A 14547-nucleotide genomic window follows, 5' to 3' on the forward strand; every position below is an offset into this window, starting at 1 on the left:
TGGCCATCGCCAGAGAAATGAATTTCCAATTAGATACGGGGCAGTTGTATTGATTCTTTTGAATGCTTTACTGTGGTTGATAGAGAGGATCCCCGTCCCACATTGTACACTGGGTCTCAGGAAGTGCAGGAATAAGAAACCAAAAGGATGTGGATGCTTTGGAGAGGGTGCAGAGAAGGTTTACTAGAACTGTTCCCTGGTATAGAAGTGTTAGCTATGAAGAGAGATTGAGTAGGCTAGGATTGTTTTCATTTGAAAAAAGGAGATTGAGGGGGTCCTGATTGAGGTTTACAAACTCATGAAGAGTTTAGACAGGCTAGATAGAGATCAGCTTTTTGCAAGGGTGAAGGATTCAATCACGTGAAGTCACGCTTTCAAGGTGAGAAGTGGAAAGTTTAAGGGGGATACATGCAGCAAGTACTTCACACAGAGGGTGATAGGTGCATGGAACGCATTGCCAGCAGAGGTAGTAGAGGCAGGCACGGTAGATTCATTTAAGATATGTCTGGGCAGATGCATGAGTAGGTGGGGAGCAGAAGCATACAGATGCTTAGGAAATGGACGATGGATTTGGATCGGCTCAGGCTTTCTTCGTATTTAACGGATTTAACAAAGAACAATCTGATACAATGGAAAAGAGGCTATGGAGATCTTGTACATAATTGCTAATCGCTACAATTCTTTATTGTGTGGATCTGCTTGTATGACTTTAGACGTTCTTTGGTTAGCCAATGCCAAGGACGCCAGTTGTAGCATTTTACAATCTGTCAGAGGGTGGAGCAATCCTACACATTTTACCAACACAGAAGTTAGAAGGGGTGAGAAAGCAAGGTGTCAAAGAAGCCTGTGACCATCCATCAGAGAGTCGATAGGATAGTGATCTGCGGTTTTACATGAGAGTGACAGGGGAAGGAAATCAGCAGACAATAGCTGTTCATTTGTTCCAGTGTGAAATTTCTCATCTGATTCAGGTGACATAGTTCCTGAAACTAGAATGTTTCTTTTGAGGAGAACCAGTGCTTCCTTCAACAAAATGGAGAAGAGCTCAGATTGCTTCCTCCTGGCCCAGAACATGTAGCAACAATAGCTGCAGTAATCATTAGATAACAAGTTCTTCTCAGAGGACATTGCCAGATCTCTGCTGGAATGGAAAAAAGTAACTTTTCTCTTCTCGTCCTAGCAGTAATGAAAACCTGGAAAGCCATTTCTAGAGCCAGTAAAGTGCCTACAGAATCTGAGAGATCAAGAATTATGGAGTTAGAAAGAGATCCTTTATTATGCAACAAAGAGGTCTCAGAGTTTCCAAACAAAGTCAGTGCTGTTGAAACTTCAGTCAGGGTGGATGACCTACCCTGCACAGGCAGAAGCCAGTTGTCGACACCAAACCTTTTGCAATCACACACTTTGAACCTACATGTGAGCTGGACATAATTAGAAAAATCTCACTGAGCAGAAGGATAATAACTTAAGCAGCTCATGAGCTGAGCTGTCCAGAAAGGAAGCACCCCTTAAACCCAAAGTTGACCATGTTAAATATTCAACAGCGACAGATTGCTGAGAAGGCATTGGAGGGCTACAAGGGAAAAGGTGGTCCTTTTAGCCCATGAACTACAATTCCGCTCCATCAATGTGCCAGCCCTCCAAAGAAAAGAGATTATACACCACACAACTGAGGATACTGTTAGAGATAAGTCCCTCAAATAGAGAAGACCTGTTGGGTTGGCATGAAAGGGGAGTAAAGCTGTTAAATGTTTGTAGTTCAATAATAAGCCACATGGACTGGAATCAGTAGGTGCTTGATGATAAATGGTACAGACATGTTGGGCCAAAGGGCCTGTTTCAATGCTATGAAACTCAATTGTGAAACAGCATTGGAAGGGATGTAAAGGGAACTAAATCGTTTATTCTGGATATGGTTACTGAGCATGTGTCATAGTGACGTGTGATCACATGAAATGGGAACCTGCGTCTGTTGGGCTGCAGGTAAGATGTCTTCTCGTGCCTTTCTGTCTGTGTATCACTGTGTTTAATCAGGCTTCTGGCTGTTCATTTCCAAATATATAGATCTTACTACAATGGGGGCAAGGTGGAAACTAATAGAAAATGTGAGCAGGTAGCTACAGGTTTACTGGTAGTGATGGTTTGTCGTGTTAAATATCTTTGATTGTAACCAAATTCAAAACTTTTTAGGAAGTCATTCTGCATCCAAAGTAAATATGTCAATAGTGCTTTAAATAATATGAGTAGAGTAGAGCTTGGCTGGTAGTTCCTTATTTGGAATTACTGAGTAGAATTCTACCTCAGAATTCATTCTGAGAGATATATATCTCTAGCTGAACTGTACAATCATAAATTCATCAGAAATAGAAGCAAAGATAAACCATTTAGCTGATTGAGCCTCCTCCACCATTCAATTAGATCAGGGCTGAAATGATTCTGGCTTTTAATTACATCTTTGTGCCTGTTTCCCCCCCCCCCCAATAACTGTTACCTCTTTTGCCAATTAAAATCTGCCTAGTACCATGGATATATTCAGTGACCCAGGCTCTAAATGGAAGAGAATGCCAAAAATGAATGGCCTCTGAGGGAAGAGTGTCCTTATCTCTTTGTTACGTGATTTGAAACATTGTCTCCTTGTTCTATTTTCTTCCATGCAAGGAGTCCATTGAATAGAAACATCCTCTCGGCGTGTATTCATTTAAAAATGTTTAAATTCCTCTTCTCCGTTCAACAGATTGGTCTATCAGCACAAAACCGTGTGAAATTTAGAATCCATGGCTCACTGGTGCACCAAATGGACAAACTTAGAAATCACACGTCGCTAGGTTATAGTCCAACAGGTTTATTTGGAAACTCTAGCTTTCGGAGACATAATATAGGTAGAGCAGTGAATAAGTATAGGCCAGAGTGACGAGAACTTAGTTTAGCTTTTTACATTGTTTTAACTGACTGAGAAATCCACAAAATGATAACACAAATTGTTTTTTTAAAAAAGTCATACTGTAATCTTACAAACTTTCCTTTGTTCTTGCCTTGTATTTTCCAAAGGTTGCTCCTGCACAGATGAAAGCTGTGTAGAGACAACTTGAAATGTGACTTCCTTACCGTCCTTTTTCCTCCCCATCAGGAAACATTTAACCAAAAAACAGAAGTACGATGTAGGTGTCCCAGCACCTGTTTGAACCTCAAAATCATATAGTTCCCTAATATGTCTGAATATGTGTAATTACTTTGGTGATAGTGGCTAAAGTAAAACACTTCCGCATGCTCCAAACTGAACCACCCTCTTAAATCCTTGGCTTTTGAAAGCAAGATGATGTGGGCTCGCCTCATCATGGGACTTTCTTGTAATCTTGGAGGTTTCCAAAGTAGTTATTTACTTCCCCATGGGAGACCACTTTTGGTCTCCTATTCTATTGTGGATATTTTCTCATCAACATGTTCAGGTTTGTTATCATTCAATGACATACTTCTGGAGCAGATGGGAAAGTGAACTCAAACCTCCTGGTTCAGAGATAGAGACACTACCATTGTGCTACATGCATTCTGTGATACGATATAGAGGAGGGGCGTGAACCGTCTTTTAGGCAGAAGAACTTTTATTGGTAAATATCCTAGCTTCAATGGGAGTCAATTGAAACAATTTCTTCCAAAAGGCAAATGCATTTGGCAAAGACTCATGATGCAGGGCAATGATCTATTAACCTGTACTTCTCAATCTCCTTGACAGCAGATTGTGGCTCCCAGTTTCTAGTGTTTTGAAGGACTTATTGACAGATTGATTATTCTGCCTAGTGCCAGGAGCACAAAACGAATGCCAACCATCCATTTGTTCTCACCCTGTGCCAGAGAAAACATTTATATGGCTCTCTGATGCCAGCTCATTCTCTGGTTAATTATCTCAACTGGCACTCTGAGAGTTAAAAATCATCCCAGTTGACAGATCCAGGGTTAAAAGTGGCCAGAACGTTTGTAAGTATTTTCTACACAATATATTCCTCAAGTGTCTGATGAAAATAGATGTAACCAACTCTCTCTTCAAATGTTTGTTCTGGACATTTTTTGTTGGTTTGCATTTGGGCAGATGCTCAGGAAAATATTTGGTACCAGAATTTGCATATTGTGGTGATCTGATAATGAGTGCAGTGGCAACTGGAAATGGGTCAGGTTGAACCACCTTCAATTACCACATAAACAGTGATGAGGAATATATATTTAGCCTTACCCAAAGGAAATTGTTCTCAATCATTTCATCGTCAGAGTGGAACATTGTTCACTTTTAAGTAGGCAGCAGGGTAATTGACTACAAATCGAACCAACTTTCAAATTTGATTTATTTCCAGAATTATTTTTACATTCTCCTGCTTTTACAGGACAATGTTTTTTTGGGTAGGGGGTTATTGAAGAAACACTTGTGTCTTTAAGAAATTTGTTGCATTGAATTACATTGTGATAACCTAAATAATGGTCTGCTGGAGTAGGTGACTCATTAAGTACTCATGGGCATTTCATTTTAAAGTAATTGATGGATTGCTTGAATGTCTGCAGATGAGTTATGCTGCAATGTTATGCATTTGATATGCTGTTTGTGCTTTGGTGCTACGTAAATGAAGAGGGACCAAAGTAATTCACTTTGTACTGAATTGCTGTGTAGTTCAGGTTAACATAACCAACCCGATTATATCTGGAATTGAATTGCCTGGCCCCCATGTACCTGCAGTACTGACAAGAGAATGGCAGTGGAATTGATGTCTGAAATTGTGTGGGGTGTCCTAATGTACAGAATGTGACTAAAAGGGGAATTGCTTGCTTTGTGTCATTTAACAAATGTTCCTCACAAGTTTCAATGTAGGGCAGCAACAGACATTGCATGCGTAAATTAAAGTGCTTTGACTGAGGTATTATTAATTCAAATATACACTGTGATTCTCAGGATCCAGGCAATGGGCTGACATTGGATGAGGTTTATTGCAAATTAGCCTGGTTTGCATCGTACCTGTGTTTTTTTTAATTGAAATCAGTCGGGCATAATGGAAACCCAATTCACAATGAATGTGTCAGGTGTTGAAGATGAAGACCCTCAGTGTGTTTTACTTCAGCACTAATCCTTGACAGCATTTTCATCATGAATGATTGACGATGCTATCTGAAAGGCATTAAACAGTGCAAGATGGGAAATTTAGTCTTTTCTGGTGGTTCACTATCTTCCATGCATTACAGCACATCCCAGAGACTATAGATAGTATGAGAAAATCTTTTAAAATAGCTATTTCATTGTAGCGGTAGTGTTTTGAAAAATGTACTGTGTAATTCTGCTGCAAAGTATTTTGCTGTTTAATTGTTTTCCATTTTTTGTTCTTTTATCCAGGCCTCCACTGCCTCAAATTGTTAAAATCCTCCGGCTTGCATTTACGTCTCCTGTTGTTTTCATTCTTCTCTCTCTGACCTTTCCTTTGTAACCTCTTCCAGCCTACCCAAGCTCATCTCCCTGAACTCTTAATTTATTGTGCTGCACCCCCACCTTTTCCCACTCAATTCCCTTTGGCCGACAATTTGACAACTTTGTCTTCAGCCACCTGGATCCACATGCTCTGAAGTTTCGTCCCTAAATCCACTACCTCTGCATCAGCTCCTCCGACACTCAGGCCCTGTTTCAAATACACCTTTTTTTCCCCCAAGTTTTTCACTGGCCCCATTAATAATTCCAACTTTGGCTAAATGTTCATTTACTTTGATTATGCCTTTGTGAATTGCCACAGGAAGTTTTTCTACATTAGTAGTTGGTTATGAGGGAAGTGATGATGATAAAACATTATGTGACTAAGTTGTTATTCCAAATAACATTTTTGAATACCATATATTAATTAATTTGAGATGTAACATATGGTTAGTATAGCACACGTGGACTCTTACTTTTGGAATCAGGAGCTGGACTCCATAATGGTGATCATGAAACCACCATTGCTTGTTGGAAAATCCCATCTCATTCCTTAATGTCCTTCATTAAAGGAAATCTACCATTCTTACCTGTTCTGGGTTATATTTGATTCCAGAATCACAGCAATTTTGTTGATTCTTAAACTGAGTGATTTGCTACATCATTTAAAGCAATTAACAATGGACACTAAGTGATTGTTTTGCCAGTTGTGCCAAGATCTGTGGTTCCCAAAGATCTCCACTAATTGGATTTTTCTGTGTCATATTCGAAACAGGCAGACTACAGTATTTTATTTCATTCAATCTTCCATTAGCCATGGTACCCATATGAATTGTAGCCCATTCACAGTGATCGCACAATTATGCGAAATTGCAACTTTACCACAACAATGTGAATAAACGATGTGGCAGCACATAGCCACTGTGCATTACTTGGTGCAAACATATGTACATTGCAGAGCCTAAAAATCCACCAATGTCCAAGTACTACTGACATAATTTCTGTTCTGTTGTTGACGAATAGAGATTGAATGATTTGATAAAATTAGTCAAGAATTCAGTTATCATTGCTTCATGTGACTACTGGAAAAGTAGGGTGAGTTGGATATACCATGGTCCTTTTGCATTTGACATTCCTGTGGTACTCATCACGTCAGATGAGTGAAGGAACCAATAACAGTTTTATGTATTTATTGCAATTTAGCTTTACTATTTTTGATATGCTGCTGTAACCTGACTGAGGTTCCAAACAGTCAGAGATTTGGTCAGGTGATTAAAAACTATTAACTAGCAATTTACATCAGCAAACTCTGTTTTTGGAGTTGTAGTATCTTCAAGTGATGTACCCAAAGGCAAATAAAGGGTTATAGGTTACAAAGAGAAATTATTAAAACAGCTTCATTGGTAAGAAAATTATAAACAACATGTTTCTCCTGGACAGTTAATGTCCAAAGGTGATTTATGTATTCTTGTAGCATAATTACCACAAAATTAATCTACTTTCCCTGGGAATAAAGAATGTTCATCCCTGACATTTAATTCTAAGAGATTTTTGAATCAACAGCTTTTATCTGTGTCTGCCTGGACCATGACAAAATTGTCCCAGGGTGCTTCACAAAAGCATTATTAAACAAACTATGACAAAGAGTCATACATGGAGATGTTAGACTGGATGGGGAATAAAAGTCAACAAGACAAGTCATAAGGAATGCTTTTAAAGAGGGAGGCAGGCTAATAAGGTGGAGAAGTCTAGCTTGGATTATAGGCAATGGTGGAGTGATTAAAATCACAGATTCTTAACACACCAGAATTAGGGTCTTAAAGCATTGTGTCACTAGAGATGACAGATATGCGGAGGGGTGAAATCATGGGAAGGACTTGAAAGCATGGATGACAATTTTAAAAGTAAATGTCGCTGTAGGAGTCATTGTAAGCAATTAACACAGAGGTGATAATGGAATGGAGTTTCAGATGATCTCCAGTTACTGGAGAGTAGAGTGGTGGAGGTGAGCCAGGAGTCCGTGGAAGTAGTTGAATCTAGAGGTTTTTAAAAAGAAGAGGGCCTCCATTCCTTTGGGTATTTCGGATACTCTGTAGGTTGGATATTTTGCACAAACCTCTTTATGCATTCTTAAGTGTATGGGAAAGTAGGCTTTTCAATTCAACCTTCCCCAATTAATTAGAAGGCTTATGTCAGTTTGAAGTTTAAATCTGTCTTGCCTTCATTGAACTTCTAAAGCCAGCTGTAAGAGAACATGGCCTGGCAGTTCCTTTGATATCTTTTGACTTGACTCATTGAGATGTATTTGTTTACTTCCCTGGACTAACCTCATTACCTTATGCCATTATTCTAACCCTGTTATTAACTGGCATGACATAAATTACGAGATTTCAAATATTAATCCTTGATATTTTCTGAGAGGCTTCCCTTGCCTTGACCATGAAGAATCACTTAATTGCATGACCAACATTAACGTGAATTAGCTTCACCATCTCGAGTGCGAGTGAAGCAGTTTTGCCAAACTTTGCACAAGTTATATCGACTTGATACATCTCTACTCACTGGAAATGAGTCACTGATATGCAAATAGATTTTGGAACTGTTCACTCTATCTTCTGACTATCATTCAACTTTAGTTACTATGGGTTAGATCTTCTGCCTCTTCATAGTTAATATAAAGTATCAAGGATTGACAGAAGTTATGTCAGTAGTACTTGGAGTACTTAGTGGATTTTTAAGCTCATCAATGTACATATGTTTGCACCAAGTATGTATAGTGGCTGTGTGCTGCCACATTGTTTGTCCACGTTGTTGTGGTAAAGTTGCAATTTCGCATAATTGTGCGATCACTGTGAATGGGCTACAATACAAATGAGAACAATGGCTAATGGAAGATTGAGTGAAATAAAATACTGTAGTCTGCCTGTTTCCAAGAGTAAACATTTTGTTGGAATTTCAAGTTGCATTTATGAAATGATCTATCTGTGGACAACCAATTGTAAACTACATAAACTTTGTAAATGCAAGATTTAATTAATTTTGGGCCACATGTTTAGAAAGCCAAGGAGCTTGAATGTAGTTATTTTTAAATCCTATTATTCAAACAGAGTTGGATTAAAAAATTTGATTGGCTTTGTTTTACTGTGAGGTTCTCTTTAAATGTTTCTTCTGGAAAATTTGAAATTAAGCTGATGATACGGTTGGTTATAATTAGACTCCACTTATGAGTGGTATATTATCAGAGTTATTGTGTTACTTAATGTCATTGTGGCTTGCTGACACTGACAATTTGCTTTTTTTTCCTCCCTAGGCCATCATTTGAGCCCAAATCAAAGGTAATCAGATGATATGAAGCTCTGTGGGGATAAATTAATAGGTGAGTAAATCTCTTCCTATTGAAACAGAAACAACCCACTGGTCATGCTAAATCTGTTTCTGTCAATTGTTGTGATAAGCATTTGTCTCTAGTAAACATAATTGTCTGACGAAGAATGCTGTGCAAGTGATAGAAGCTACAAAGCTTACTGAGGCTGTTATCTTAGAGACTGAACACAGTGTGACTGAGGATCTATTATGGAGTGGACAGGCTGTTTTTAACGGCACAACATGCTGGTGGGGAAAGATAAAGTGGATCATGTGTTTTGCTATAAAGATTATTGTTCCATAGAGAAACTGGAGATGTGTATAACTTTCCTTTTGCCACTCATCGTCAGGTCCCCACATAACATTACGTAGTCCAGGCGACCTTTTAATGTTTCGATTCAGCGAACCGTAAAGTGACCTAAGAGAACAGTTTCCTTGACGTTCCATAGCAACCTGTTCATTTGTTGTTTGTAGTTGTAGAATACTTCAGCAGAGCTGCTTGGTTTTGAAAATGGGTGCTTTTGTCGTTTTACCTATGTGTATCCTAAGGGTTCAAGTGAAGCCTGCAGGTAGAAAAAGCTTTCTCTTTGAAATATCTTGCCTTGTGCTTGGTGGCAATTTTAATTTCATGTTCAGTAGATTGTAGAATCATGCTTGTTTAAACTGTATGATGTTGTTTCATTCATGTTTGCCTCACACGTGGTATTAAAAGATGAAAACCAGTCGTGGAGAGCTGGTAATCTGACTGTGCTGCGGAGCAGTCAGTTCCAGAATGGTGCCTCTCAGTTAATGGTGCTCAAATAGTAAATAATTTGCATGCTATGAATTGTATGTTTTCAATATTCATCTCACTTAATCACTTTCACCTTAATTGCTATCTTTGCGTAACAATTACTGATATTTACTTTTGAGTGTTGAAACCAGATTAAAATATCAATTTAGAAGAAAACCATTTATGTTAGCTGTAACTGACTATTCTAATCCCAGTGCTCAAGTTCAGGTACAAAATTTAATCAGGATTTAACAGTCTTGCTCTTAGATAGACATCGCAGTACAATCTTCAAGGTCTAAAATGGAGCAATATGATATTTACAGTTGAGCCTAATCTGTTCTGGTACCAGGTAAAGTAATGCCTCTTAGTTTCTGCTACATTGTAGATTCACAGCAACTATGAGCTTAACAATACAGCATGGAGAGCTTTGTGCATCAGAAAATTCAGGTTGTGACTTGAATAAATTGCAGCTTAAAGCAGGTTTTATAACCCATCCTTTGTTCACTTCATATCCTTTGTAACAGCATAAAAATTACACGCTGACAAACAATTGATGCACCAGATGTCTTCATTTGATCTTCACCATCACTTTCAACATGACTGTACATAAATATTTTAGCTCTTTGCATATATGTCATATGCCTCGTTGCACCCAATCTGAAGGAGGTATGTAGTCGCGTTAGGAAATCACAAGAGCATGTATGGAAAAGAATTGTGAATGCGCATCCTGCCTCTTGTTTCGGGCATTGCGTTGTGATGAGAGAAAAATGCGAGAAAAGGTCAATTTTATACAGCTTTAAAACAGAGTCATAGAGAAAATTGCTTATTGCTTTCATACTTAAGTAGACTATTTAATGTATTTCAGGACCAAGCCTTCATCTGGGTTCTTCCAATGTGTTTGTCTATAAAAGGAATGTATTCTCCCCAAATGAGAACAGCTGTGCAGATTGGGGCTCTTCATCAGCTTCATGGTTTTATGAAATCTGTGCCACTAACTTTATCAGCACCATATACTCATACTCATTCTCCATGAGGGCACTAAAGTGGGGGAGCATGCAGCCTACTTCTGGCTACTATCCAGACCAGCCGTTAGTTGTGAATGTCTTGCATATTTTGTCTCTCTGCATCAAGGCAGCTGAGATTTGGAACTCATTACTTGGGCAAATTAAGTCTCCTTAGATCAATTTATTGTAATGATTAATAAGAGCACCGATACTAAGATACATTTTGTCTAAGATATGTCTAATCAACTCTCTTCCTTACTGTTTTATTAAATAAAATTGCCTATTTAATGTATATTGTGCATTTAGATTAGATTCCCTTCAATGTGGAAACAGGCCCTTTGGCCCAACAAGTCCACACCGACCCTCCGAAGAGCAACCCACCCGGACCCATTCCCCTACACCTAACATTGCATGGCTAATTCACCTAATCTGCACATCTTTGGATTGTGGGAGGAAACTGGAACACTCGGAGGAAACCCATGCAGACACAGGGAAAATGTGCAAACTCCACACAGACAGTTGGCCTAGGTGGGAATAGAACCCAGGTCCCTGGCACTGTGAGGTAGCAGTGTTAACCACTGAGCCACCATGCCACCCTTCTTTGAAGTTGGTCAGTGCATTGAGTATAGGAGTTGGAAAGTCATTTGTTGCAGCTGTACAGAACATTAGTCAGGCCACTTTTGAAATGTTGAGTTCAATTCCGGTCTCCTTGCGATAGGAAGGTGTTGTGAAACTTGAAAGCATTCAGAAAAGAATTACAAGGATATTGCTAGGGTTGGAGGGTTTGAGCTGTAGGGAAGGGTTGAATAAGCTGGGGCTATTTTCCCTGGCATGTCAGAGGCTGAAGTGTGACCTTCGAGGTTTATAAATCATGAAGGGCATTGATACGGTCAATCGACAAGGTATTTTCCCCAAGAAATAGAGGGTACAGGTTTAAGATGAGGGGGAAAGATTTAAAAGGGACCATGGGGGCAACCTTTTCACGCAGAGGGCGGTGCCTGTACAGAATGAGCTGCCAGAGGAAGTGGTGGAAGCTGATACAATTACAACATTTAAAGGGCATTTGGATGGGTAGATGAATAGGAAACGTTGAGAGGGAAATGGGCCAAATACTGACAAATGGGACTAGATTAATTTAGGATATCTGGTCAGCATGGATGAGTTGAACCAAAGAGACTGTATCCGTGCTGTACAGCTCTATGACTCTCTGACTCTTATCGATTTAGTCCACAGTGCTCTTGCTGACAACCATTGTGGTCAGTAACAGCATTTGTGTATGCCAGCATACTTTATGCAGGGACATTTAAAACTATCTAACGTTATACCTTACTGATTATTACTTCAGGTATTTTAAAGGCAATGTCACCAATTTAAAATACTCTTTGAAAGTGCTGTTAAATAATTTAAAAGTATATTAAAAATGTTCATATTTCATGATGGGGGATTGTCTTTGTGGAAAAAAGCAATCTTACATTTTTTTTCCACTGGATTTTTCCATGTATGGTGGTAGCCCATGCTATTTGTCTGCTCTTTGTATGATTTCTGTATCTTTCTTTAATAGGGTGTGGTGTTGAAGTATTTCCACACCCTACATTTTGTAAATGTTCTCCTTTCCTCTTCCCTTTTTGTTTTGGCTAACACTTGCTCATATGGCAGTCTCTAGAAAGTTGCTAAAGTTTCGGGGACACACTGAGGAATTTAAGCAGAATTTTGATGTTCCTGCACTGGAGTCAGTTGTATCCCAACAGAGGTTAGTTAAGGCAGTACAGACTTGAAGCTGAACCAACTGCTCTGGGTGGCTTAGATTGTGATTTTTCTCACCTTGCCTATGTGATAGAAATATTTTGGTTATAAAGGGTTAAGTTGCCTTTAGAGCATTAATATAAAGATCATTGCAAGCTTTTAGACACTTGAAATGGCATTGAAAAATGTGCTCAACAGCAAAAGTGAAAGCAGATTTATTTACAAGTCTCGAGACCTGTTTCAACACAAACGACATGGAAAAGCAGAACAAAGAAGTGTTCAGAGATGTAGCTGATTGGCAGCAATGACAGTTGAGCTGTTGAGTAAATGCTCCCTGATTCAATTTTCAACCCACTCTCTATTCTCTCTGTATCTCTCTCTGCAGAGCTGTAACTGACATCCTTTCACAAGCTGTCCTTGTGTGGCACAATTGTGGTTTTTATGGAATTCCATTTTAATTTTGACGTGATAGTTCCCTTTGAAAAGGGAATATGAGATGTTCACGACATTGCTATTCAATGTCAAAACACCCATAATATCTCGATCCCTGTTTGGATCCAGATAACCAGAATCTAGATTGTCAATTTCACTTCTGGTAGTACTTACTCCCTCATATTAAAATTAGAATGAAATGTTTTGACCCCATTTATCTTTGAGAAAGTATTTTGTGGTAACCTCTTTATTGTTTTCAAATCGTTGGAAATTAACATTGTGATGAATTAAATATGTGGCAAATTCAATTGTAATAAAAACAGACCAAAGGTTTTATATTTTAAGCACTTGTTGTCAAACGTCAACTCTCCCTCCCTTGAGTTAATCTTTAAAACCATTCCTTCTTGGGGATTTTAATATGTTTGTAATAATGGTTAATCCTAGACCAAGAAGCTGGGCGCCTAATGAAATAGGTTAGCTTGGAAAAAGCTCCCCCGCTGGTTTGAATGAAGGAGCTATTTAATTAGAAGTGGATTTTGAAGGGTATTGACATGTGTTATGACAAGATATAATTTTAAGGCAGGTATACTACATGCAGATTGATGTTAGAAGTCTGCAGTACTGATACGTCCAAGGACATCTTTGGCATTTATGGTTTATCAGCTTTGCCATTCAGCTGTTTTATTCAACCTGCTGACTGTGCTGAGTGTGAAGTCCTCCCTTGACGAAACTGTCCTATAGGGAGAGCGCTATTTGAACTTGCTGTAAGATCACCATATTTTTAAATAGGAACTATGTAGGATTCTGTTGGGGCTGTCATTTATGAAAGGTGTTAACTATGGAGAAGAGATAGTGGAGTTGTAAAATAACAATATAAAACTGAAACAAAATACTTTTCTCTCCCCCCTACTTTTTCTTTTGTGTCTGCTGATTGCCCTCTTATATCCTGCCCCGTATGGATCGTTGCTAGCTAGCTAGCATTATGTCATTCAAAGATAGAGGGCAGTCGAGTACAGCCCAGTTAAATTCTGCTCAGAAACTTCCAACGTCTGCCAGGAGGGTGGCAACCCTGCTCATTTGCTTACTTCTCTCCCTTCTCTTTCCCTATGACCATGAGACATAGTGGCTGAAGTAGACCATCAATGCCGTTCAATCTAATTATGGCTAATCTGATGATTCTTGCATTGATGTAAAGGTTTCTTGCAATAGAACGTGAAATTGGATGGCTTTCTTGTATGCTGTTACATTCTAAGATAAAACTGTTGAACATCTAATTAGATATCCACCCAAATAAGTTTCCTCACATTTTTGTTTTCGCTCCAACAGTGGTACCATGTTGATTTCAGAATCTTGTCCCAGCGGTGCTGTGGAATGCAATTGCAATGATTGCCGTCTTTGATCATTGCCCACATTAGCTTCAAGCAAACTTACTGCTGATGTTAATAAGTCAGCTGGGAGATGGCAGATTGAGCTGTTCCTCCATAATCTTCACTTTGTGGAGATGCGCTCAGCAGGGTTTGAAGACCATTTACAGGGCAGCAATGAGATATAAGACCTTGCAGATGCTTCCATGAAACAGTTAAAGGTATTTTTAAGATAGAGAAATGTTTAGCTGACTTCCCATCGGAAGAAAGGCAGTAAACTGTGCTACACAAAGGATAATCAAATCTGTAGAAAGTGCAATAATGTTAGCCTGGTCTAATATATTAATTTGGTTACAAAAGCAATATTCAAACCCCTTGTCATCATTTCATAATGTCTCCAAATTCTATCATCTTCGGTCATATCACAATACT

General features: G+C 38.8%; 1 protein-coding gene across 2 annotated transcripts in view; it reads left to right on the forward strand.

Moving 5' to 3' along the window:
- The window catches only part of atp8b4 (ATPase phospholipid transporting 8B4), a 258094-nt gene that overhangs the window by 84692 nt on the left and 158855 nt on the right, over positions 1 to 14547 (forward strand). For both annotated transcript variants that reach the window (XM_060853370.1, XM_060853371.1), the window contains exon 3: positions 8748 to 8813. In XM_060853370.1, coding sequence (XP_060709353.1) covers positions 8786 to 8813 — 28 coding nt within the window. In that variant the 5' untranslated portion in view covers positions 8748 to 8785. The remainder of the gene's footprint in view (positions 1 to 8747; positions 8814 to 14547) is intronic.

This window comes from Hemiscyllium ocellatum, chromosome 39 (assembly GCF_020745735.1).
Source record: "Hemiscyllium ocellatum isolate sHemOce1 chromosome 39, sHemOce1.pat.X.cur, whole genome shotgun sequence".
Taxonomy (NCBI): domain Eukaryota; kingdom Metazoa; phylum Chordata; class Chondrichthyes; order Orectolobiformes; family Hemiscylliidae; genus Hemiscyllium; species Hemiscyllium ocellatum.